We start from the raw sequence: 27,919 nt of genomic DNA on the forward strand, positions 1-27,919 counted from the left end.
ATTTTGAATTCAAATTAACAAACAACGAATCAACATCAAGACGTTGTCTATGCTTAAGTCTTAACCATTGACAAGAAATCGAAGAAAGAAAGAAATAATTCATAAATGTACTAGCTTAAAATTAAAATGTACAAAAATAAGGTTTAAAAAAAAAGAAGAAATAATAATAAATAATTAAAACTAAAATATTAAATCTTATAATATATGATTACATCGGAGAGGCCAACATTAGAAATATTTTTATTTTTTCTAAATGTTGGCATGCCAGACTCGCCCTTAGGTCTTGGAAAAGTACAAAATAATTTGAACTCTATGTCAATTGAATGAAGTTTAAAATTGCTTGATAATGGAATCCTAACCAAAACGATGTTCTAAGTGTCGACCCACTGGCAGGAAGAGGAAGACGAAATGTCATCTTTGTAGGGCATGTGCACATGATATTTCTGACAATTATTATAAATTCTAAATATGGATCTAGATATTAACAAAAAGAAGAAAAACTACGATTTAACAAGTAATTTAAATAAAATTGACAATATAATCTGTACAATCATTACACAAAATATATCTGCGATGATTACATGCTGTTTTTATTATAATTAATATTTTATAAAATAAGACGAGGTACAGTGTGCATTATGTTTTATGAAGAAAATAATAATTTTACTTTAGGCAATTTTATTATATCTTATGTCATGTTGACAAGTTAAGTATAAATTTTATGAAAACTCTTGTAATTTTCATCAATTTATTTTCACTTTTGCTTACCTAACGTGTTTCAGTAAGAAAGCTTTAAACCAAAATAATTCTATTGACGAAAGTATTCTTGAAAAAAAAATCCTCCCAAGAATTTGAATATTTTATGGCAACACTGTCAATTAATTATTTTTTCTTTGATTCCCCATGATTGTGGCTGCTTTTCTTCTCATTGGCAGCGGTACGAGCGGGCGTCCATTTTGTTTCGCCATATTGAATTTGGTCGGACATCTTTGGACGCCATGTTTAGTCGGACATATTTTATAAACATTTTCGCGTAAATTTCAAATATTTTTAAGGGCTAAATATTGAACTTTTTTTCACTGAAGTGTATAACGTAGATTGCAGTGAAAATTATCCGAAAAAATTCCGTGCCTACGCAGCAGTCCATATTGGTGTCCAGGGGGCCGTTCAGCTTTTGTTATATGCTAAATAAAGGTAAACTACTTCTACCGAAAACAATCTTACTTTTTGACATATCATAACAAGTGTTTCTTATTTTCTATGTAATTACGTGTTGAGATGGGATGTAGAGGTGACAAAATGAAGGTCATAGAACGGGAGCTATGTCTCACGAAGTATTGGCGTGGTCGTTTTATATAATTAATCAGGAAAACCATTCATTGACCCGGCCGGTCGCGAGCGGAGGCACACCTGCCCAGAACAATTGCTGTTTTTACCAATTAATGTTGTGTTTTATACAATATTAGGTGCTTATAATTATGTAGAAATAATCAATGAATATACGGCATCAATAAATTACGCATGAATGTGAATTTGTAATGCGATATCTACAAGTTAAAATCGTAAAGTGCGTTACGCCCATAGTTGTTATCTACAAAAACAAACTGTTTATGCTAAGCTCTATAAATAAAAATAGTTTGGAAAATCCAAAAGTGCACGCCTCATAATTTTTTTTAAATAATTATTTATTAATTATTATTTTTGTTTATTTAATAACAATTAAACCACATAGAATCAGACCCTGAAAAATGAAAGGGTTCTATTCCTGAGCATACTCAAGCGTAAGAGAAAAAAAAAGACTCGATTAGTAAAGTATTTCGGTCGCTATCGTGTTAACAAGAAAAAGGATCCGCACATACAGACACACGGACGTCCAAGACAGAACTTTTTTAAACTGTTTTTTAACTAGTTTAAATAACAAAAATGACATCAAAAATATCATGAACGTTAAAAATAGTGTTTTTTCTTAATATGTGTGTGTATGTATTATCTTACAAGTGCAATGTATGATACATAAAGACATTTTAAGTTTGAAAAATCAGATGTTTTGCGCGAAGCGACAGTAGTACCCACCTCAACGCTTCGCTTATGAGGCGTGCAATAAGGAATGCTTATAGCAGTTGACAACAATAATAATACATAAGAACAAATTTCCTGATGTATTAATTATAAGGTAATTTGAAAAATATTTACGAAAGTTCAAAACCTTGCCGTACTTTTTCATACTTTACTTGTCCCGTGTCCGATAAATAAACATTTGTACATTAATAAATCAACAAAATATCAATTATTCACAATAGTGAAATACAAAAAATCAATTGTAAGTAAGTATAGAAACAGGAAAAAAACTTTTAAAAATGTAACAATAATTAATTATGTATGAGGTAATTAAAATAACATTTCTAAGTGTTGTCGATGTCCATTACAAATCACTAACTAGAATTAATATAAAAAAAAACTTCATTTCTGTATTTAAAAAAAATGTAATGTTGAGTTAGGTACTTTGTATTTAATAAAATAAAATAATTATCAAGTTACAGTTTATCCTTCATGATTTTACAATGTATAATTTAATATTATTGTGTAAGTTATTCCTTAAATTTATTTCCTAAATAGAAAATACAACATAGTTTCATAATATACTTACATCAAGCAAAGTTATTAATTTTACTTTATCCCAAGTTGTAATATTTTATGAATTTGGAATATTAAATCTTCAACAAGGATCTTTAAAAGTTGAAAATGTATGCAAATAAATTAACTGTTAAAAAAAAATGATAATATGTTGCTATATAATGAGAATTTTACAAGTTAAAATACTGGAAAAAAATGATTTCAATTTAATTGCATATTCAAGTAATAGATAAAGTTATCTGATAATTTCAGTTTGCGACTTCCATGTTGTAAAGATTGGCATACATATGTATGAACTTAGTTTGTTGGCCATATGAGTAGGCACGGACTACACTACAGTACAAAAAATATGACTACTCATTGTTAAATTATTTTCGGTGTTAATTTTGCAAATAGTGTAATGTAAAAGAAAGTGAAATTTATTGTAGAAGTGGCTTTTTTAATGATTCAACATATTTTACCTTTATTCATATATAATCTTTTCAATTTCTTATATAATATGTCCGAAAATTTTCCTAAAATACATACTTAGACATCGTAACTGTATTATTTTAAACAGTTCAGTATATAATTTATTTCCTTAAGATAACATTTATTATAGCTACATTCGAAACCTGTTTATGTTATTCAAGCAATTTAATAACAGATATCATTTTTAACACATTTTTATTAGCTCGCCTGTATGTTAGTATGTGTGTAATTGTAACTCATAAATGGACAAATAAATTTATTATAAAAAGAAAAACAGACTCCACAAGACTCGATTTTGACCCTTTATAAATGGACAGATGTAATTAAAATTCTTACACTTACCATATATAATAATAACACACGCTTATCTTATTTTAGCATATTTTATAGAATTGTACTATATTTCATGTTTTTTTTTAATTCCAAATTATCATAATTAATAAAAATTGAGTGTACTTAGTCGTAAACGAAAATAATTTTCCGACCTTGATATTTATTTAAATGTACAATAAAAACAAACAATTTGTATGATACATACTATCATCAACACACAATTCAAGCAATGTTTTCATTCCTATTTGGTAATTAACCATTTTTTTACCTTTACAGAATCTTACAGTTTTGTTGACAAACAGAAAATTAACCCTTCACTTTTCTCTTAATATCTTGGTAATTTCAATCTAAGATCCTATTGTTGTATATTACATACTTTTCTGATTTGGAACCTAATTATTATTTTTTTTTGAAGACTTACGGTGCATTTATAATTTATATCAAACGAACATAAAACTAGAGTTAAAGCAAGAGTATTCTTTCGTGATGTTTTAGTGTAAACGAAAACTCATATTCAGTGTTGTTCAGTATTAGAACATTGTATAGAATATTTTCGAACACACTAAGATATATTTTCATTGCAGATAGCCAGCCAAGATGATGAACCAAGAGATAATGTGCGAGGTTGAAATAAACACGCACGGTTCAATGGTGGAGATAGATAATGATGATCAGGTTGGCGTTAAGGTGAGTTGAAACATGAAGTGAGAACCTTCTGGAAGCTTTTAGAATAAATAAATAAATAAATATTTCAGGACAATTTTCATACATATATATACATTGGCTGATAAACATACATATATAATTTTTAAATAAATACTTATATAGATAATTAACAGAATGTTGGTTAATAGATTGCCTTGGATAACAATAATTAACTAGCTGTGCTCCGCGGTTTCACCCGCATTGTTCCGCTCCTGTTGGTCATAGCGTGATGATAAATAGCCTATAGCCTTCCTCGATAAATGGGCTATCTAACACCGAAAGAATTTTTCAAATTGGACCAGTAGTTCCTGAGATTAGCATGTTCAAACAAACTCTTCAGCTTTATATTATTAGTATAGATAATTAATAACAAGTTTCAAAGTTTTCAATTATTACTAGGCCAGTGTTAGATTAACGTTTGCCATTTAATTTGCCTTTAGCTTTATGTTCTTAGCAGTTATTTACATATTTTTTTATTCAAATTGTGGCCTGGTTTTATAATTAATATTTTATGTTCTTAACATCAGATTTATCTTTGTTATTTGCTGAATATTTCAAATTAAATGATGAAGTATTTATATATCAAAAAAATTTGTTGTTTGTAAAGTAGGTTTACGATCGAGATGTTTACGTGATAACGTCTTATTGGTGGCAGCGCTCGAGATGAGACGGGAGATCGGTCCGTCTCTCTCTCGTTATAACTGCGATCGCGCTCGTGAGGTTTTGGTGTGACACAAGTTTCTGAACATGTCACCCGACTAAAACGATTTTAAAAACGTTATCACGTTAAAAAAATACACTTAATGATTAAATATGTATTTTATTCTTTCAGTATGAAGAAATAGAAACCGGACAATATGAGGAATACATAACAGATGATCAATATGAAGAGGTAGAGGAACAGGTTATTGGAATGCAGCATTTGGAAGAGGGTTAGTATAATGTTTATTTTCATCAGCTTATACAGGGTGTCCCACTGTTGGTATAATAAGCTCAAAGGAGGTTATAGTTTTGCATACGCTAAGTACGTAAAAAATACTTATAAAATTCCAGACACATTTTTTTTTTTTTCAAATACATAGATGAATTCTTAAAACTCTATGTGTACACCCATAACAAGCAACCCGCCCAACTTTGACATCACCACGTGAGCTGCCGGCTACGCGAAGCTAGAGAAGAAAACATGGATTTTCAGGAAAAAATTTTTGACGTAATTTTGTTGTTTATGTATTTATTAGGGTCAGCTCACACCGAGACGCGACGCGGCGCGACGCTGCGCGCACATTTTTCATAGAGCGACTCAGAATATACTTTATTAGTGAATAAAGTATATTCTGAGATTCACGAAAAGATACACATTGCTACGCCGCGAGGCACCTCGAGGCGCAGCGCTGCGTGGTGCAACGTAATCTGAATTCTCACAATGTAATGTGTATCTTTTCGTGTAGTGAATAAAGTATATTCTGAGTCGCTCTATGAAAAAAGTGCGCGCAGCGTCGCGCCGCGTCGCGTCTCGGTGTGAGCTGACCCTTACGTGATCAGTGTATGCAAAACTACAAGTCCATTCGCGCTTAGTATACCAATAGTGGGACACCGTGTACATTTTGTTAGCGCCTGTAGAGATACAATAATATATTAACATAGATTTCATATTTGTAACATTAGTTGGATGCAAGAGGAGTTGTAGGATATTTATAAGATTTAATTATCATACATTTACTTTGTAACTTCATATTATGTTATCTACTAGCTTACCGCCCGCGGCTTCGCCCGCTTTGTCTAAAACATAATAAATTTTATACTAAAACCTTCCTCTTGAATCACTCTATCTATTAAAAAAAAAACCGCATCAAAATCCGTTGCGTAGTTTTAAAGATTTAAGCATACAAAGGGACATAGGGACAGAGAAAGCGACTTTGTTTAATACTATGTAGTGATTTTTCTTATCATTTTATCATTCATGCAGTTGTTGCCAATGTTGATACACATCATAATCATGCATAAAACTCGTCCATACATTTGTCAGCAACACTGACAGACTATAAAATTTCTATCCATTAATATATTCCTAAGATACCATCATAACTAGTAAAATCATCCAAATTAAGTGTAATCTTTAGTTAATTTTTCTGTAGAAATATGTTTAAATCATAAATATGTCATGTTATCATCCATCAAAACTCATACATTTGTGGGCATCGCTGACAGTCGATAAAATTTCTGTTAATATTATGTTCCTAACATACAATTATAACTAGTAAAATCTTCAGTAATGTTAATTTTTCTCTATAAATGTCTTTTACATACACATAACTCATTATCATCCATCAAAACTCATACATTTGTCGGCATCGCTGACAGCCTATAAAATTTATGTTAATATGTTCTTAACATACCATTATAACTAGTAAAATCTTCAGTAATATTAATTTTTTCTATATAAATGTCTTTTACATACATATAACTCATTATCATCCATCAAAACTCATCCATACATATGTCCGCAACGCTGACAGTCTATAAAGTTTCTGTTTATATGTTCTTAATTAACATACCATCATAATAGTAATATCTACTAAAATAAGTGTAATCTATAGTTCATTTTTCTGTATATGTACTTGTCTTTTACATACACATAACTCATTATCATCCATCAAAACTCATACATTTGTCGGCATCGCTGACAGACTATAAAATTTCAGTGGGCAGCGAGGAGGTTATACTACCAGGCATGCCCGGGGAGGAGGTATTGCATAATACTAGCGAAGTTAGCTACGATTCTGTTTATACGCCTGCGTCTACTAGTAATAGGTGAGATTTTTTAATTTATGGTGTTAGGTTTCTATGTAAATGCTGGATTTTTTTTAAACTTGTAAAAAAAATTGTAGGTGAGATTTATGTTATTACTAGCGGTCCGCCCCGGCTTCGCCCGTGGTACCTACATGTTTAAACTATCCTATCTCTCAAGTTGGATCGAACTGCACATGGTGTGCGAATTTTATTATAATCGGTTAAGTGGTTTAGGAGTCCATTGAGGACAAACATTTTGACACGAGATTTATATACATATACTAGCGGTCCGCCCCGGCTTCGCCCGTGGTACATATGAAAAATAGATGTTGGCCGATTCTCAGACTTACCCGATATGCACAGAAAATTTCATGAGAATCGGTCCACCCGTTTCGGAGGAGTATGCAGACTAACATTGTGACACGAGAATTTTATAATATATAAGATTGTGTGTTAGGTTTTAATGTAAATGCTATTTTTTTTTGTAAACATAAATTTTTTTGAGATTCTGTGAGACCATTATTCAAATGTATTTTTTTAATTGAAATGTTTTTTTCACAGCAGAGGTCGCGGCAGGCCTCGAGTTAATACAAATAGCAATATTCAACATTTGATGCCGATTGGTAAGTTTATAATCTTAATACTATTATAAAGGCGAAAGTTTGTATGGATGTATGGATGTTTGTTACTCTTTCACGTAAAAACTACTGAACCGATTACAATGAAATTTAGCACACATATTGAGGGTAACTTGGATTAACACATAGGATAGGTTTTATCCCGGAAATCCCACGGGAACGGGAACTATGCGGGTTTTCCTTTGAAAACGCGGGCGAAGCCGCGGGCGGAAATCTAGTATAATTTATTTCATTTACTATATAAATATTAAAATTAAAAACATAAAATGTAATTTCAATCGGTGAACAATAAAATTTACAAAAATATATGTGTACTAGCTTTCCGCCCGCGGCTTCGCCCGCTTTGTCTAAAATCTATTATATACTAAAACCTTGCTCTTGTATCACTATCTATTAAAAAAAAAGACGGGTTGCACTGGGGGAGTGCCGGCAAATGTGAAAACTTGATTATTAACGTTGAGCATGTTTGATATTTTGGAATGGTATCAAACTCAAAACTCAAACTCAAACATTCATTTATTCAATTAGACTACTATTTAGTAGCACTTTCGAATCGTCATTACATAGTATTTTTAACATTTACCACCGATTCGGGAAGCAGTACCTATGGAGAAGAATCGGCAAGAAACTCCATAGTTGCTCTTTTAAAATAATGTCAATAAATTTACAAAATATGTAACTTATATCTAACTACATAATATGCCAAAGAACTGTCCTGTGGTTTTTACGCGACAACCCTCCATGGGTCTTTATCGTCCATATATTCCTGAATACTGTAGTACGCTCTCTGAACTAGTACATTTTTTATGTAAGTTTTAAATTTAGAACTACTAAACTCTTTAATATTGTGAGGAATTCTATTGTATAAGCGTATACCTTGACCCATAAATGAATTTTTAACTTTAGCTAATCGGAAAAATGGCATTTCAATTCTATTCCTGTTCCTTGTGCCATAATCGTGTCTATCTCCTACTCTTGTGTGTAAGTCAGAGCTTTTGTGTACATGCAAAATATTATTAAATATATACTGTTATCCGTCCGTCCGTCCTATCATATCATTCTTACGCATGGAATATAAGGGCTAAAAACAAAATCCGTGTTACGTTTTTCGATCAGGCTACGTGTCCACGCGAGTTTAAGATTTTATACCCAACGCCGCTAAAGAAGTTTTCACTTCAAAAACCGCATCAAAATCCGTTGCGTAGTTTTAAAGATTTAAGCATATAAAGGGACATAGGGGCAGAGAAAGTGACTTTGTTTTATACTATGTAGTGATGAATATATTTTTTTCTTATTTTTTAACCTTTTTATTTAATTTACAGGCGAAGTATCAATGGGTTTGATGGAAAACAACACGAATCGCGGTACGGCGAGACGATGGGAACAAAAACAGGTGCAAATAAAGACTATGGAAGGCGAGTTTTCTGTCACTATGTGGGCTACCGGGGAGGATGATGGTAAGAAAGATAGATAGATACGAATGGCTATCTGTTTTATTTAATTTTGGGTCAAGCTTGGTACTTTTTAGAAAAATATATATTTTTTTCTTTACTTTAAAACGATTATATTTATAAAGCATTTGAATACCATAAAACCAAAATATCAAATTCAATTAGAAAAAAGACGGGTTGCACTCCTGAGGTGCCGGCAGAAGTGAAAACTTGATTAATAACGTTCAGCATGTTTGATATTTTGGAATAGTATCCGTCTTACGCATGGAATATAAGAGCTAAAAAAAAATTAAAATCCGTCTTACGCTTTTTCGATCAGGCCACGTGTCCTGACGCGAGTTTAAGATTTTATACCCAACGCCGCTAAAGAAGTTTTCACTTCAAAAGCAATATTATACTGTCAATCATTTCAACAAGTAAATACAATATGTATTCCTTTATAAGAACGAACTCAAAATTGCGCTCAAATGTGTTTGTTAACATTCTAGTCAAGAAACATAGTTACAGATGAATTAAAGTCGAATTTACTAAACCGATGACGTTCTTGTCGCTTTTGTGTATCTGGTTGTTATAAATAATAATCGAAGTATACATTTTCATAATTTTTAATATGTACGATAGAATATAATTACGCTTATGTGCTGTATAAAAACTCCATAATTTCCAAAATCAACCGTGGTTTGGAATTTATAGTATTCAAGAAATAATTAATTATTTTAATGCCTTATTTTCAGATGACGGATCGAACCCTGAACTGGACCCCGATTATACGGAATATATGACAGGCAAAAAGACGGTACTCGGCAATGACACAATGCCAGGTAAGTAGGGTATCTGTTCTGATAACTTACAACTTAAATGTAAGGGTGCTTTTCTACCAATAATGTGTGGAATAATATGTTTGTAAGTAACCTATAGTATCGCTTCAAACAAAATGTTCTTAACTTCTTAAGGGCCCTTAGTAGGTGAAAACGGAAAAATGGACTTTTTTCTATGAGCTATAACTGGAAATATTGAAGTTTTTTATATGTATTACAGAACGTATGTGTGATGGGATTACTGTTTCCAAAACACGATTGGAAAAATTTTGCTGGATAAAAAAAAATCCTGAAGTTACCTCTAAAATATCATATAAATGCTCATTACAACCGTATTTTACGATAATAATTTGTATAAAATCACAAATACATAGGTATTTACCTTCTCGATTTCGTGACTGTTTTAGATTTTAGAAAAAACTAGATATTTTCATTCACTTTTTGATGAAAATGTGAATGGCGCTTACGATTTTTAGTTTCGAGCACGTTGATTCCATACTAAACGCGGACCTCCTCACCCCTTACCTCAGGCCCGAATAGCTAAATTTTCGCTGACCCCCTAACACCCCGTAAATGAAGCAATATGATTGTTGAGATTCAAAATTTACCTATGATAATATTATGATGATCACGTCATACAAAAATGTATTTATAAGAAAGTTATTTATTTCAGGCTTAGATCTATCGGACCCAAAGCAACTGGCGGAATTCGCGAGGCCGGGACACAAGATTAGATTGAAGAAACCATCGCCGGAATCTTCCGATCGGACTATAGGTGAGAAATATCCTATTTCAATGGGAAATAATGATTTTATAGTTTCTAGTGTTGTAAGAACATATACAACAGTAAATAATTAAAATGAAAGAAAAAAGTCCTCTTTAAACTCGAAACTAGTAAATAAAACATTAGATATTGTTGGTTTAAATGCGCTCTTGAATTGTCAAAGTATAGAGGAAATTCTTGTACAATTAATTTGAAAAAAAGAAAAGAATTAATTTTCTTTCGTTTTGTGTTTATGATAAAAAGTTTTTGTTCAAGGTACGTCTATACCTGTATTCATTGAATTATTATTGTTATTTTTTTTTTTACTTTGAACCTTGCAATATGAAAGTTTAAAAGAAATACATGTTTTAAAAGTTCAAACAAATTACTTAAATCTATATACCCAGTAATCTTATGAATGAAGGAGTGCTAATATTTGTTGAAAATGTATTTCGAATAATATTTATTATTAACTAGCGGTCCGCCCCGGCTTAGCCCGTGGTACCTACATGTTTAAACTATCCTATCTCTCAAGTTGGATCGAACTGCACATGGTGTGCGAATTTTATTATAATCGGTTAAGTGGTTTAGGAGTCCATTGAGGACAAACATTGTGACACGAGATTTATATATATTAAGATGTATTTTTTATTTGCAGCCTGTCCGCACAAGGGGTGTGCAAAAATGTTCAGAGACAACTCGGCAATGAGGAAACATTTACACACACATGGCCCGAGAGTGCATGTGTGTGCGGAGTGTGGTATGTTTATATTTTATATTAAATATCTATACTAATATTATAAAGCTGAAGAGTTTGTTTGTTTGAACGCGCTAATCTCGGGAACTACTGGTCCTATTTGAAATATTCTATCGGTGTTAGATTGCCCATTTATCGAGGAAGCTTATAGGCTTTATCTCATCACGCTAAGACCAACGAGCGGAGCACTGCGGGTAAAACCGCGGGGCACAGCTGGTTTATAATATAATTATTATGCTAATGCAAGTTAAATCCAAATTGTTGTTGAAGAATTGATAATGCATGTTGAAGTGTTAGGAGGAGCGATAACATTTTAACAAGTCATTAATATCCGTTCTTTAATTATGAGTTGTGGATAACATGACTTTCTTACTTACAATAACATAACTTTCTTTCTTACTTCGTATATAATATTAACTTATTAACAGTTTAAAAATAGTTTGCACTTTTAGCAAGTAATCATGTTAAAGTTATATATATCAGTGAAAAGTGCTTGCAATGATGAAATGAATCATGATTTTTTCGTATTATCTATCTAGATTTTTAATATCTAAGTATTTCATGGTTTTATTCAATTTTCAGGCAAAGCGTTTGTAGAAAGTTCAAAGTTAAAACGGCATCAACTAGTACACACGGGCGAGAAACCTTTTCAGTGCACTTTTGAAGGCTGCGGCAAGAGGTTTTCGTTAGATTTTAATTTAAGGTATGTTCTTTTTAATTATATTAGTAATTAGATTGTGTGTGAGAGATTTTTGTATCAAAATTATTTCCATTTTTTATTAAAAGATAAAAAATTGGATTCTACTACAGAGATTTACGTTATATTTTAAGGTGATTGCTACGATCTGTTCCCAGCCAATATCCCGCTAGATGGCGCTGAATTCTACATTTCTAGTTTATTTGAGTTTTTGCGTAATTGGAATAGTCATCAAACCTAGGAATAGTCATGGCGGTTACTGAATATTATATTTTATTGAAATATGTTATATCATTGCCTTAAAATCCACCCAATTCGGTAAAATTATGCGTTTTAACATCTGTCATTGCATACAGGGTCGTTTACACACACAGACGTATACAAAAATGATAAAGATTTAACTCTAGATGGCGTGAATGTAAAGCGCGTCACACACGGTGAAGATACTACCTATAATATTTTATCTAATCTAGTAATATTTTATATTACAGTATCTTAAGGTATCCGGTATCAGCGTTCTGACCATCATTTTTCTTTTTTCGCTGTAGAACCGCCATCCTGTTACAAATGACCCACAAAGGAGAATGACCACGGGTGGTATCGGTAAAATTTTAGTTGTGCCACGTATTCGTTATATTGTTAATTCCTATTTGTATTTATAATGATCATATGTATCAATATTAAGTCTTAATTAAACCGGATAAATTGAAATAATAGTAAAAGTAAAAGTTTTTCTTTTGAAACATGTATGACTACGTATGGAATCGGTAAAATACTAGTTGTGTCACGTGTTCGTGATATTGTTAATTCCTATTTGTATTTATAATGATCATATTTATCACTATTAAGTTGTAATTATACCGAATAAATAGAAATAAAAGTAAAAGTTTTGTTTTGACACATACCTATATCTATCTCTCTTGCAAACGTCATATGTCATAGTTTCTATTTGAAATGTCAAATGAATGTTTTTTTTTTTTCTTTTTTGTGTGGTGTCTCTCAATGTTAGCCAGAAGGGCTTCTACATTTTAACGCGGACGCGGGGGTGAACTGAAGGTTCACCCTGGTAGCGACATGCACAAGGGCGTCCCCCCGCCACGGGGACCACGAACCTCGGCTTGAGCTGTCGCTTGAGTGGAGGAGGCCAGAAGGGCCCTAATCGGACGGGGTCAAATGAATGTGTTCGACGCATTGTTCGATGTTATTTTGAAATAATGTTTAAATTACGATTTACTTTTCACATTTGTCTTGTAAATTAAAATATTACCTATGTAATAAATGTAAAACTTAACGTTCATCGTTAGTTTAAACTCGATTAAGTAGTTTTTTGAAGTGTTGAATAAAACTATTGTTTTATTTTTATTGTCGCGAACTGCGGCTTATTTACATAAAAACTTTAATCATATCTAAAAGTACTAACATCAAGCTTTAAATTGAGCTATATTTCATCTTGACACAATAAGTTTGATTGCGATACCAAGTGCCATAGTCACTTGGGCAATCTCCTGTGGTTTTCATTTTTCTGTATGGGTAGACAAAACTTCAAAACGCCACCTGCTACGGTTTATATTATTATGAACGATTAGCTTTCCGCCCGCATTTTCAAAAAAAAACCCGTATAGTTCCCGTTCCCGTGGGGTTTCCGGGATAAAACCTATTCAATGTGTCCAAGTTACGTTCTATATGTGTGCTAAATTTCATTGTAATCGGTTCAGTAGTATTTGCGTGAAACACACACATACACATCCTCACAAACTTTCGCATTAGTAGGAAGTAGGATTGTTATAAAAATAAAAGTTATATTTGTTGGCGTAAACTATTTTATTGTAATTTTGGGAAATAAATAATGTCAAAATTGATTACCTACAATAAAACGCAGTTTTATTTTATTACCTACATTACACTATTGTTTTTTTTTTATCAAAACATGTATTTGAAGTAGCAAATATGATATTATGCTGATCCAAGCATTTTCACTCAAAACTAATATCACTAATGATTTGTAAAAGTAAATTATTTCAATATACATTTCATAACCAACAAGTAAGAATAATTATTCATACAACAACAAATCAAAAACACTATTTACTATGGAAAAAAAACCAGGAAGGTGAAAAACATATTTACGATTTCGATGCACTCGACTTTTAGTAAAATAATAGGTAAAAATATTATTATGGTTTTGATCACAGACATATCTGTGGTTTTGATTTTAGCTACTAGTATCAGAAAGCTGCGTGTTCAATGCACGTCGGGGTCCCACAACTGTGGAGGAAGGAAGGTAGAATACCTCCATCGAATAAGTGAAATTTTTCGACATACTCGATTTGCCGGCCGGCCTCAATGAAGATTGTCCGAAAGTTGTATATGTGCTCTGTAACGAAAAAATTTCGCTAGCGCGATTCAGAGTGAGGTGTCGTACAATATACCTAATGAAGTTTTTCATCTTTTTATTTTACTGCAAATACAAAATAAAAATTAAACAATGGTAATGTAAATTCTAAACAAACTACTACCAAAATACAATTAGAACAAAAATCATTTGACTGGTTGATTTCACCCAGAGGCCAGAGGCGGCTCGTGACAAAATTGTATGGGTGTTCACTTGAAATAAAACAACGAAAATACAATAGCGTAGCAGGATAATTTATTACAAAAAAAAATGAGCACCACATTTTATAAATGTCTATAACACTAAAAATTACAAAGTACAGGCTATTTCAAAACGAATTCAATGACTAGGTATCAATAATTAGTAAATCACCGAATTTGCATTCGCGAGCGTAGGTATCCATAGTGTTTGTCACTGACGGTCACTGACCTCTATAACTTATAAGAGGTCAGTGGTGTTTGTTGTGTAAACATGTATGTATTTGAGTAGTTAGTAGCATATTATATTCTGAATTTCTGATCCATGCCTATTCACTCAAAACTAATAACACTAATGATTTGTAACAGTAAATTATTTCAATAGGTAGGTATTTGAACATTTCCCAACAAGACGTAAGAATAATTATTCGTAGGTATACAAGATACAATAACAAATCTAATACACTATTTATTATTTTATTATTTACTAGCGGTCCGCCCCGGCTTCGCCCGTGGTACATGTTTACGTTTTCTCTCCATAAGAAGTAATAGCTAGAGAGCTAGCGCAAAGCTACCTGTATGTATTTGACCAGACCTGGATTTTTGTGTGTTGATTCCCCTATACCTACTATACATGAGATGAGGAGTCACTAAGCCCAGAGTGGTGGACGGGGCGCGCGCTTAGGTAAGACAGGTGGAAATTTTTGGCGAACTTTGAAACCATTTGACCACGTCTGCCATTTTGATATTTGAAAATAGATTATTATTACTATCGGAAAATAACAATGGCAGACCATTATCACGCGGATAACATTCTGGCAGACACTTATGAAAGTGCTGAAAAAAATACAATTTTGAAAGTATTTGACCAGATCTGCCATTCATATATTTTATTTATTAGGGTCTTAAAAACTTATTTTCGAAACGGCAGACATTTTCATTGCGTACAGACTTCAGCAGACAACAAAACTTTACAGACTTCAGCAGTCAACAAGACTTAGCTTCTACATGGTCAGATGTATATATGTATTACGTTCCCTGACCTTACATCAATGATTTACTTTATTAATGTTTTTATGGTCATTTACATTTAATTTTGAAAACTATGGAATAAAATTTATAAATTTGATGATACAAAACTAAATATACATTTGTAAAGAATCTCAAATATAAAGTTGTGTTGCAAATAACAAATCATCATTTAAATATTTAGTTTATTTCTTTATTTAAGAAACAATTAACAATTACAAAACAACATAAAAAAACACGCATGCATTTATTGAAATGTTCATTCATCATCACTATCGTATGGCGTTGTGTGACTCGTCTTCATAATCCATTGAATCGGATTCTGTAAAAGTAAAACGTAAATTATATAATAAAAGAAATGAGTCATTATAAACTTACCTAGTAAGGCAATGCCTTTGATGTCGCACGATGCCGCCGCGCCGCCAGTGTAGGTACTTCTGCTGCTACATGAAAATATGCTAGGGTTGCAACAAATGGGAAATAAAACAATTGTGATTATTACTATTATGATGTAATCATTTATTCATATTATGTACATTCAAAACAATTGCTATTATTAAATCTGATGTAATTATTTTTTCATAAATATATAATTATTATTAATTACATAATATATTGCACTGTGAAATATTTACGTATCACTTTATTTTTGATGTTCTTAATTGTCTTTTATAAAATTTAAGTGACGCATTCGCATTGGGATCAACAATCCGATAAGAAAAGAATGGAGACAACTTATACATAGCTTTGATTTCAATTCTACAGATACAAAATATACAATCTATCTAAAATGATACAACGGATGTTTCCTGCGTTTTCTCGTCAAAATACCGAAACAACGTAATTATTGTATAGTAGTTGGGCGTGAAAGTAAAAAAACAAATGAAAAGTGTTTTCCATATGATTATTTATTAAATTTACGCGATTAAGAATAATTTCAACGATACAATTTAGTAACCGAGAATTCAGAGGATTAAAGAAAATACCTGCCTGATCATTTTATCAAACTCTAAAAGAATTATGGTTATTTCGCATCACTCGGTTTATTAGTTTGGTAATAATTATTAAAGGTAGTTACAACCCTAGCCATTGAGTCGAACGGTAGGCAACACAATATCGACTTTGTGCGGGTACATATGGTACATTTCTTCTTGCTGTGAAGCGTAATTATTATTATTAAGATTTTTTAGGCTATTTTGAATCAGCTGTTCTAATTTAATTCTAGAAATTTATTAAAACGTGATTTTTTTAAAAGTATATTATGAGTTTATAAATACCTCAACCAATAGTTATTGTGTCCTATCCTCATTTCTTTATATCTTGGTAGTTAACTAAAGTGTTAAATTTACATAACCTCAACAACAACATTTACACTGCCACTGCACTAAAACTAAACTAACTAGCTCTCTAGCTATAAGAACCATCCTCGTACTTCAAGGGATATAATAAAAAAAGAATTATCGAAATCGGTTCAGCCGTTCTCGAGTTATGCGCTTACCAACACATTTTGCGATTCATTTTTATATTAGACTAGCGGTCCGCCCCGGCTTCGCCCGTGGTACATGTTTACGTTTTCTCTACATAAGAACCATCCTCGTACTTCAAGGAATATAATAAAAAAAGAATTATCGAAATCGGTTCAGCCGTTCTCGAGTTATGCGCTTACCAACACATTTTGCGATTCATTTTTATATATAAGACTAGCGGTCCGCCCCGGCTTCGCCCGTGGTACATGTTTACGTTTTCTCTACATAAGAACCATCCTCGTACTTCAAGGAATATAATAAAAAAAGAATTATCGAAATCGGTTCAGCCGTTCTCGAGTTATGCGCTTACCAACACTGCACATTTTGCGATTCATTTATATATATATACTAGCGGTCCGCCCCGGCTTCGCCCGTGGTACATAATATTTACGTTTTCTCTACATAAAAACCATCCTCGTACTTCAAGGAATATAATAAAAAAAGAATTATCGAAATAGGTTCAGCCGTTCTCGAGTTATGCGCTTACCAACACATTTTGCGATTCATTTTTATATATAAGATAAGATTATGTGAAAATAACCAGGAAGGTGAAAAACATATTTACGAAAACATAGTAACATAATATGGCTGTCGCTACAATAATTATATTTCAATTTTATCTTTTTATACCTAGTAGAACTGGCCGACGAATAAAAAAAATCGTATTAGAATAAATACAATAAATTACGGAACAAAAAAAGGATTGTAACTGAATTAGGTATGTTTGTTTCTGGGCGCACCGTTTTCGACGACGCGACGCGCGACGTAAGCGTATAGGTATAGGTACCTACTTTGCTAAAACAAACTAATAAAATTGTGTGTCTGTCTGAAAATTCGGAAAAGCATATTTTGCAAGTTTGTAATTACTTTGATAGTTTACCGATTTATAATAATTGTAATTGTAATTGTATAATATATAATTTGCAATGTGGTGAAATTTCATAAAAATCACGGGCCAATTTTTTGTTTTGAATCCCACCGAAAATATAATTGCGTTATTAGAATAATTAATTACTATACCTACCCACGATCAATTATTACAATATAGTCTCAAATGCATACTAGAGAAATATTGCAATTTGATTCAATTAAAATGCATAGCATACAAAAATAAATTCACAACACAAGAAATTCCGCGCGCAAATCATAGCGCGTGTCAATGAAATCAAGAATGTAATTTTATATCAAGCCGACGAGCGACGACGCCGAACTAAAGTACCTACAGTACCATTTACCTTCAGTGTACAAACAGTTTACAGACCTACGACGGACGAACAATAATGAGTAATAAATAAAAAAAAACATAGTTTCTAAGGTCATTAGTTTTATTTTATTGTTATTTTCTTTGAACGTTTGGAAATGAAATTACTCAATTTTTACACATAACTTTGATTTATTAGAATTATGCTCATTATGCATAAGATAACGAACGCGAATGCACGACATCTAGCGCGTCAATGTCTAAACATCGCCTTTCGTTTAGACATTGACGCGCTAGATCTGTAATAAGTATATAGTCTATGCGCTAGATGTCGTGCTTTATGTCGTGTTTCGCTTGGCAAAAGTCACGCACACTACTGTAGAAGTGTCAAATTTTTCCGGTATTTTACTGTTGTTTTTCTAAGTAAATATTGTAAATTATTGATTAAAAAGGTCGAACGCGCACACATTTCATTATAGAGAAGTGATAAAATGATTAGTTTTAAAGAAATAGTGTCTGTGTTAAGTGTTTAGAGGTAATCAAAAATGTATGGAGGGACGGTCGGAACATCAACCTTAAATTAAACTCAATCGAGGTTACTAAGATGTTTATTACCTATGTATATCAAAATGTATATGTTGTGGCCATATCTAGATTTGCTCGCTTCATGAAATGAATTTCATCAATCATTTCACGAAATGGTCGCATTTCATGAAATGGTTGAATGTCTATTGGCCACATCATGATGTAGTTTGAGCATATCAATGATAAGAAATCGTTTCTCGATATGGGCAACTAAACGCGCGGTTTTTTCATTTTACGAAATGATCAACAAATTTTGACCATTTCGAGCGTAAACATGTTTTTTTTTACTCTATAGTCTATACATATTGATTTCCTATTATATAATAAGCTATATATCCCTTTCAGAACTCACGTACGCATACATACAGGCGACCGGCCGTACGTTTGTCCGTTCGACGGTTGCAACAAGAAATTTGCGCAAAGCACCAATTTGAAATCGCACATACTAACACATGCGAAGGCGAAGTAAGTTATAGTATTATTTATTTAAATAAATGAGAGAACAATATTTTTTTTTCATTAATTTTTTTTGTGTTAATTTTTGTATGAATTAGTAACAGCTAACAACATAAATCTTATAGTGTATTTTTATATTTAATATTGAAGTAGGAGAAAATAATCCTTTCTATTACTTATAAAACCATTTCTTTTTCAGATCAAGAAACTCGCTATCACGAAATGGTGGTGCGAATTACGAGTCAGCGCGAACAACCCCACAATATGTCCAATTAGAAATGTCCCCGGACGATTCTAACCCGCAACTCATTTTCTACACTCATGAATGAGCCTCGGCCTTGTGTGTGTATGTGTGTAGTGACACACGGACTGTGTAAAGTGTAAAGTGAAAGTAAAGTGACTAAAAAGGTGTAAAGTGAAAGTAAAGTGACTAAAAAAGGTGTAAAGTGAAAGTGAAGTGACTAAAAATAGTGATAAAGTGAAAGTAAAGTTGTTGTAAGGAGTTAAAAAAGTTGGTAAACCAACTTAATAACGGTAAAGTGAACGGCAAGTGGTGTAACATTACAGCGAACTTGAAAATGACAAAAGGAAAGTGTAAAGTGATGGAAAAGTTTGTGTAAAGTGACTGTTAAGTTGGTAATAACTGTAAAGTACGACCAAAAGTGGTGTAAAGTAACAGAACTTAGTGTAAACTAAATATGGAAGGACCGATATAGTAGTGTGTGTACGAAATGTGGATTTTAAACTATTAGTAATTGAAAACATTTTGCAATAACTATCATAGTTTGTGATGCAGGATTTTAACTTTTTACCTGGGTGCGTAGGGGCCAGAATTGATTGTATGGCGTTTTTATGGAATTATTCAATTTGCATGTAACTTTTTGTAAACAAGGTTCAGTAACTTTGTTCAAACCTTGGTATTAGACAACCTATAACAGGGAAAAGAACTAAATTGTTAGAAAATTCCTTATGATCACACAAGTAATATACATTTTTAATTGGATAAGTTTGAAATGAAGTGTCTAAATTATTAAAAAAGTTTGTTTCTATATGTGATACTCTTACAAGCAAATACTTATTGGATATTCTATTTCCATACACACCTTAGTTTTATTTCAGTTATTGAAGTCATATAGGTAACGATTTAATTCAATATTTTCCTTTATTTTTTTCAAGTTTTATTGTACTATATCTAACGAGTCCCAAAAATTAAAACCTGAAACATTATGTATACAAGGAACATGCAAATTGAATAATAGATTTTCAATATAACTGTGGTATCAAATAATATGTGTCAATAAAGAATAAAATTAAAAATAATACAATTTATAATTACATACATTATTGACACACATTATGATGTGATAGTTATGAATACAGGATGTACTTGTAAAAAGTTATTTGTACGTAACAATGGTAAATTGAAAATAATATTATATATAGTAATGTATGATTTGTTTTATTATAGAAGACCACAGTTTTTTAGATCATGCAAGATTTTATCATTTGACTTCTTTTGTGGTTCATATTTATTATATTTGCAAACTTTTTGGCTGTTAAAAATAGCAAATTTATAGAAAAATTGAAGAAACACTATCTTGGCCTAGTTCAGAATAGCAAAATTATCAAATACCTTGGTTTTAGCACAGACTATACATTATTAACTAAAGGTTTACAGCATTTTTTAACCGACTTCAAAAAAAGGAGGAGGTTATCAATTCGGCCGGTATGTTTTTTTTTTACAATTTTAACAACCAAATTTATTATACTAAAGTTATTATTTTCACTCAAAAATCATAATTTAAATTTCTCTAAAAAATAATGTCATTTGGGTTGTGTATTTTATGTAGTCAGTGGCTAATATCTTGGTAAGAGCGAGCGCGCACGAGCAACTTTGTCTCCGCAACTATTTTGTCTCTCCCATCAATTTGTATGGGGAGTTGCGTCGCTACGTGCTCGCACTTTCATACTAGCACATGGGTGGGAGAGACAAAATAATTGCGGAGACAAAATAGTTGCGGAGACAAAGTTGCTCGTGCGCGCTAGCTCTTATAAAATATATTTTATAGATAAAAGAACCTAAAAGAAACTATTTTATTTCTAAAGAGATCTTATTATAAGTTATGATAATGATGTCACATCACAATTTTGTCACATATTCTCTTAAAAAACTGTACATTGTTGTAGAATACATAAATATGCCAAAAATAAGTTTGTTTAATATTACATGTATTAGTAATATATTTTAAGCACAGAAATTTATCAACAGTCATTGAATATGCGGCCAAAATTAAATAAATAGATATTATATGTAAAAATCAAGGTTTTAAGCATTTAATTATTTTGAAAATATAATACCTACGTTTTCTTTTTAATTATTTTAAAGTAAACAGAAATATCTTTTTTGTTAGTAAGGAACTGCTTTGGAAGGGAATGTTATAAAAAATGAACTTGTCAATTTTGTACCATTTATATAATATATTTTATATGGAGAGTTAAAAATATTCGGAGGCCAAATTTCAATGTTTGAACTATAATTATTAAGTTACCCATTTTGTCTGAGTTTTAAAACTAAATTACTTACCCAAAACCGTTAAAAATTATGTTTTATTTCTAAATGTATTACGAAATAGGATTATTAATAACAGCATAAGGTCTGTATTAATTACAAAATTAAGTATGCGTACATTAACTTTAAGAAATATATAACAAAGTAATGAATATTCATGTTCCGATAAATATAATACACAATGTATTTAAGCTGTTATTAATAATTATTTTCTTCATAATGTACATATTTCATCCAAGTGCATTGATTTTAACATTTTGATTGAATTGAATCTAAAATATAAACGTATGGTCTTACTAATAAAATGTTACCCATTCGCTTTGCAATGGATTAGTTATTGCAATAACCTGTCTCGTTTTTATGATTGACGTTTCATGTGAGCAAGAGCAGGACACAGCTATGGTAGAAAATGGTAGAAATTTATCCATTGTTTAACTTTTTATTAGAAAGGCCGTTAAAGTTTGATTTTCAATGCCCAACTTATTTTTAAGATCAAAATGTATAAAGAAAAATTGATAGAGCTTATGAATTAATAATTAAGTTGTATAACAAACAATCCTATGTAAAATTAACATTACCAGTTCTTATATAAATTTAATTTTTCATGCTTCTGTCCTAATTTGTAATACTTTAACTTTTAATAACTTAAATACCATGTGCATAATGAGGTAATAATAATATTAACAAATAATTTAGTATTCTGTTCCTAGATTTTTCTAATAAATCAATGCACCTGTGTGAACTATGCACAAAATAACAATTTTCTAATAAAACCTTAATATGTAAAATATGCAACACAAGGTAACTAAAATTTTGAAATAGTCATTATATAGGAGAATACTTATGTATTGAAAAATTATTTTTAAGTCTTAATTTTTAAAGCCATGTCTTTCACGAATATTATTTTTATCGACTGATGTAAATATCTTTATATTTGGCAGTGTTGCAATGTTTAAAAATTGTTTTGGTAAAGATTATGGTTTTGTTTTGTTTCGTTTTTACATATTGCAACACTAGCCGAGTGATTGTGAAAACAATCGGAAAACATAAAGTGTAAATATTTATATATATTTGTGGTTTTATTTTCCTTTTTGCATTCAATAGAATTATAACAGAATTCGTAACTTACCAAATATATAAGTAAATGGAATATTTAACATATAGATTGTCAGATTACTCCCTGCCTCTTATATTTTGCACAAAATACTGACACAAAAAGGTACAATAAAATGCAAATGATGGTAAGTACCTAATATAATTAATTCATGGTCTAGGTACACGTCTTATTTACACGATGGATTTCGAGAAATAGTAATAAAAAAGGTAGCAAAACTACAATGAAAATTAGTTTTGGTACACCTACCCCCAGTTTTCTAATGACTTGTATTTTGAAAAACATGGAATGAATAATTTTGTTCACAGATTTTGTTGATACATGGCAGTGATGTAGTTCAATGTATCACAATTGGAAATACATAAAAATAAGCTTTTCGCTTATGACCATGTAGTAACTACCATAATATACATAGTACACAATATTATATTGGCTTATGACCATCTCGAGTCTTGAAATACTCGCTTTTGCCCTAAGTTTTGCCCACCGCTTCGTTCACGGATGAAACTGCACGGCATAGCTAGTACATAAAAAATACAAAATATTTCATTTGTATATTTCCATAAATTTCAGTCTGCTAATGTTTAGTTTGTCTGATTATGTTATCTGTAATTCTTTGACACTGCAATTTACAACATAGCAATACAGAATTGCCAACTTTTTTGGATTTTACCATATTTAGGGAGAAATTATTACAAATTAATACTATTTCGTATCAATACAATACTTACTCATATTACTTATATTCTGAAATTGTCTATACAGAATTTTTGTGAATACAGATTAGATTTATTTATATTATTCAAAGAACAAAAAGAATAAAACATTATACTTATTAACGCAAAATGACATATTGCTCGAATGAATTGTGGCGAAATAAATAGCTATTTTGAGGGAATTTCAAATAAAGTCTAGCAGCACCAATTCTGACAGAAGTGACGTGTATTAAGCTGTATTCGTCGGCACCAAATAATTTCGTGTTAAAATCAAAGAAAAAGCTCAAAATGAGCTCTTTTAAGCGTGACAAGAAGGAAGAGGAGGATACAGGTGGAAATCCTTACCAGAACCTTGATAAAACAATCGTTTTACAGGAAGCTAGATACTTCAACGAGACGCCCGTTAACCCGAGAAAATGTTCTCATATTTTATCGAAGATCTTGTATTTACTGAATCAAGGGGAGAAGTTAACAACCCAAGAGGCTACAGATGCGTTCTTCGCGACCACAAAGCTGTTCCAGTCCAAAGATGTGATGTTACGTAGGATGGTGTATTTATGTATCAAAGAATTGAGTAAGTTGGCTCAAGATGTCATCATAGTAACTTCATCATTGACGAAGGACATGACTGGGAAGGAGGATTTGTACCGCGCTGCAGCGATTAGAGCGTTATGTAGTATTACAGACAGTACAATGTTGCAAGCGATTGAAAGATACATGAAGCAGGCAATAGTTGATAAGAACCCAGCTGTCAGCTCTGCAGCGCTGGTTTCCGCGTTGCATTTGTCGTCTACTGCTCCAGACCTGGTTAAACGATGGGCTAATGAAGCGCAGGTAAATAGTTTTATAGCTATATACAGTTTTTAATAAGAATTGTAATCATTAAGAAAATGATTCTGCGTGAAAATTTTTTTGTATGATCATGGAGGTAGATGTTATAATAAAACACAGATACTTTTTTTTCTTAATATCTATTCTTTGTTAAAAGTTACTTTTATAATCTATAGGAAATAGATGTTATAACTAAAAGAGATCTAATTGGAACATAACTAGTAAAATTTATGAGAAGAAGCTATTTAGTATTTTCTATCTAATGTTAACATCACGGCATATGATACCAATCTTACAAATTTTATAAACTAGCTGTGCCGCGCGGTTTCACCCGCATTACTCAGCTCCTGTTGGTCTTAGCATGATGATATATAGCTTATATTACTAGTGGATAATGTAGCTTTCGAATGGTGAAAGAATTTTTAAAATCAGTCCTGTAGTTTATGAGCCTATTCATTACAATCAAACAAACAAACAAAATTTTCCTCTTTATAATATTAGTGTAGACAAATTTTTTTATGAATGTATAGATGTATGTTTTTATGGGTTTTGATGAAGTAATGTTGCTTACGGAACAACACATACACTGTAGAATTTACTTTCTTATGCCTGTGGTTGTCTGCAGGTTAATATGTGCAGTACTGCTAGTGTGATGAAAGTTACAATTTATTTCAAAACGTTGATTGCATGTGTTTCTATTCACAGTCATAACTAATAAACCCTAATCAAATGAAATACCTTTGTGGATTTTATTAAAAACTATCTAAAACAACAGGTATAAAAGTGGCACAAGTGGCAAAATGAATTGTTTGTTAAAATAAATTTAATATGTAATAACAAACTTGATAACTAGTTACTTAATTTGTATAGTATAAATAATATTCCATTTGAAAATAGATGTAATAAAATATCCCAAAAAGTAATTAATTTATTTTATTTTCATTACAGGAAGGAATCAACTCCGACAATGCCATGGTCTCCTACCACGCGCTCGGCCTCGTCGCAGCCACACGAAAGAACGACAAACTATCTACCGTCAAACTAGTGACGCGTCTAGCAAAGTCACCTATAAAATCCCCATATGCGTTATGCCTACTTATTCGTTTGGCTGCACAATTAGTGGAAGAAGACGATTCAGATGCTTCCCAACCCTACATCGAGTTTATTGAATGCTGTTTACGTCACAAATCAGAAATGGTCATATATGAAGCGGCCCACGCGATTGTGAACTTGCGAAAAACGGCCAGAGATCTCGCACCAGCAGTTTCTGTATTGCAATTGTTTTGTGGATCGTCAAAAGCGTCTCTACGTTTGGCCGGAGCTCGGACTTTAGCAAGATTGACAGCAAAACATCCTACTGCAGTCGCCGCGTGTGCTGTTGACTTGGAAAATCTAATTTCCGACCCCAATCGCTCTGTAGCCACATTGGCTGTGACTACACTCTTAGCCACCGGTGCAGAGAGCTCCATAGACAGACTGATGAAACAAATATCGTCGTTTGTGTCGGAAATTTCGGATGAATTCAAAATTGTCGTTGTTAAAGCCATACGTCGTCTCTGCACTAAGTTCCCGCGTAAACATCAGTCGTTGGCTTTGTTTTTGGCTGGTATGTTGAGAGATGAAGGTGGTCTGGAGTATAAAGCGGCAATCGCTGATGCTATAATTGCTCTGGTTGAAGAAAACCCAGATGCAAAGGAAACTGGATTGGCTCATCTGTGTGAATTTATCGAGGATTGTGAGCACACGACTCTAGCTGTTCGAATCTTGCATTTGCTAGGACGTGAAGGACCAAAATCGCGTCAACCGTCCCGCTACATTCGATTCATTTATAATAGAGTCATTCTGGAATCTGGGCCAGTTAGAGCTGCAGCTGTATCTGCTGTGGCTCAATTTGGAGCGCAAAGACCAGAACTCTTGCCAAATATAAAGGTTTTGCTATCAAGATGCGAATTAGATGACGAAGACGAAGTTCGCGATAGAGCTATCTTCTACAACGCTATATTGGAAACTGGTGATGCCCAATTGATAAACGATTATATTGTGAACGTTCAAAAACCGAACCCAGTGATGCTAGAGCGCGCTCTACGTGATCACATCGAAGCACGTCCTGAAGAAGATTTCGATATCATGGCAATACCGACGGAAGACGAGAAAGTCGCAAAGGAAGATATCGTGGAAGTTGAAGTTCGTAAGCCGGTACAAGTTTCGATTGAAGAGATTTATTCGGAGCAACTGGCGAAGATACCGGGCATTGAGAGGCTTGGACCGCTATTTAAAACGGTGCCGCATATTGAGTTAACAGAAGCCGAAACTGAATACAGAGTGCGTTTATTGAAGCATATTTACGCACGCCACGTGGTTCTGCAATTTGAGTGCATTAACACACTGAATGATCAGATTCTGGAGCAAGTGCATGTCCGTTTGGAACCTCCACAGGATTATGACTTGAAAACTGTCATACCTTGCCAGAGACTCGTCTACGACAAACCAGATAGTGTTTTCGTAGTATTGGAGTATCCTTCCGCGTATTTTGACAGTCTTGGAACATTTGGTGCAACTTTAGAATTCGTTGTTCGCGATTGCGATCCAAATACCGGTGTTCCGGACCCTGGAGAGGGTTACGCTGATTCTTATCCATTGGAAGAGTTCGATATGGGTTGTTCAGACCAACTCCGTGCGAAAGCCGGTACAGATGACTGGGAACAAGCCTGGGAAAGAGCAGAAAGAGCTCCCGAAGCAACAGATACCTTTGTTTTACCACAAAACGATATTAATGATGCTGCTAAAGCAGTTTGTGAACATTTGGGATTGCCCAAGAATGCTATAAGTGGAGATGCTGTTAAGGAAATTCGTGGTGGTGGTATTTTCAGAGGTGGTGCTCCAGTTTTGGTAAGAGCCAGGATAGCGTCTAGCAGCTCTGGAGTCACTATGAAATTAGTGGCCAGGTCACCTAGAGAAGATTTGGCGCAGTTATTATTGGCCGCTGTTGGTTAAATTATATTTTTACGTGAAATTATATCTTTGTTTTATCGTAATAATGGCAATAAGAATAATATAGTTACATTCCTGTATTTGAACAATGTGTAATTTGAATCATGCCATAATTTCTATAAAAATGTATTCTATTCTATTTTTTGTTCGAAAATTTGATACTGGAAAAATATTATTGCCTGTAATATCTAAATAATATTGTATTAGTTATATATTTAACAATAAACGTATTAGACAAATTTGTGTTTTATTTTC

The 27,919-nt window shown here is 32.3% G+C and overlaps 2 protein-coding genes across 5 annotated transcripts; both read left to right on the forward strand.

Moving 5' to 3' along the window:
* The first annotated feature begins 913 nt into the window (after window positions 1-913).
* On the forward strand, window positions 914-23,082 carry LOC149475414 (polycomb protein PHO-like). 4 transcript variants are annotated; one of them, XM_089713452.1, is made up of 12 exons: window positions 914-1,194; window positions 4,023-4,125; window positions 4,976-5,075; window positions 6,831-6,954; window positions 7,495-7,556; window positions 8,894-9,028; window positions 9,757-9,843; window positions 10,514-10,615; window positions 11,262-11,363; window positions 11,943-12,063; window positions 19,333-19,452; window positions 19,643-23,082. In XM_089713452.1, the coding sequence occupies exons 2-12, from the start codon at window positions 4,036-4,038 to the stop codon at window positions 19,770-19,772; spliced, it is 1,173 nt and encodes a 390-aa protein (XP_089569578.1). In that variant the 5' UTR covers window positions 914-1,194; window positions 4,023-4,035; the 3' UTR covers window positions 19,773-23,082. The 4 variants fall into 4 exon arrangements, with proteins under 4 accessions (XP_089569578.1, XP_089569579.1, XP_089569581.1 ...); XM_089713453.1 differs by having other exon boundaries at window positions 7,498-7,556; XM_089713455.1 differs by having other exon boundaries at window positions 6,846-6,954.
* A 949-nt stretch (window positions 23,083-24,031) lies between these two features.
* On the forward strand, window positions 24,032-27,903 carry gammaCOP (coat protein (coatomer) gamma). The gene is made up of 2 exons (XM_089713527.1): window positions 24,032-24,676; window positions 25,622-27,903. Exons 1-2 carry the CDS (start codon window positions 24,131-24,133, stop codon window positions 27,665-27,667), a joined length of 2,592 nt encoding a protein of 863 aa, XP_089569653.1. The 5' UTR covers window positions 24,032-24,130; the 3' UTR covers window positions 27,668-27,903.
* Window positions 27,904-27,919: the final 16 nt, after the last annotated feature.

The sequence above is a fragment of the Colias philodice genome, chromosome 30 (assembly GCF_061535455.1).
Source record: "Colias philodice isolate Cphi_HAF_F1 chromosome 30, ilColPhil1 Martin Lab GWU primary, whole genome shotgun sequence".
NCBI classification, from domain to species: domain Eukaryota; kingdom Metazoa; phylum Arthropoda; class Insecta; order Lepidoptera; family Pieridae; genus Colias; species Colias philodice.

What these genes read in the sequence shown, in the direction of transcription:
- LOC149475414 (XM_089713452.1), top strand. Translation starts at nt 4,036, where the DNA reads ATGATGAACCAAGAGATAATGTGCGAGGTTGAAATAAACACGCACGGT. An exon ending in ATCTTCCGATCGGACTATAG is followed by an intron (nt 10,616 to 11,261) that starts GTGAGAAATATC and finishes TTTTATTTGCAG; the next exon opens with CCTGTCCGCACAAGGGGTGT. An exon ending in GCATGTGTGTGCGGAGTGTG is followed by an intron (nt 11,364 to 11,942) that starts GTATGTTTATAT and finishes TTCAATTTTCAG; the next exon opens with GCAAAGCGTTTGTAGAAAGT.
- gammaCOP (XM_089713527.1), top strand. Translation starts at nt 24,131, where the DNA reads ATGAGCTCTTTTAAGCGTGACAAGAAGGAAGAGGAGGATACAGGTGGA. An exon ending in GATGGGCTAATGAAGCGCAG is followed by an intron (nt 24,677 to 25,621) that starts GTAAATAGTTTT and finishes TTTTCATTACAG; the next exon opens with GAAGGAATCAACTCCGACAA.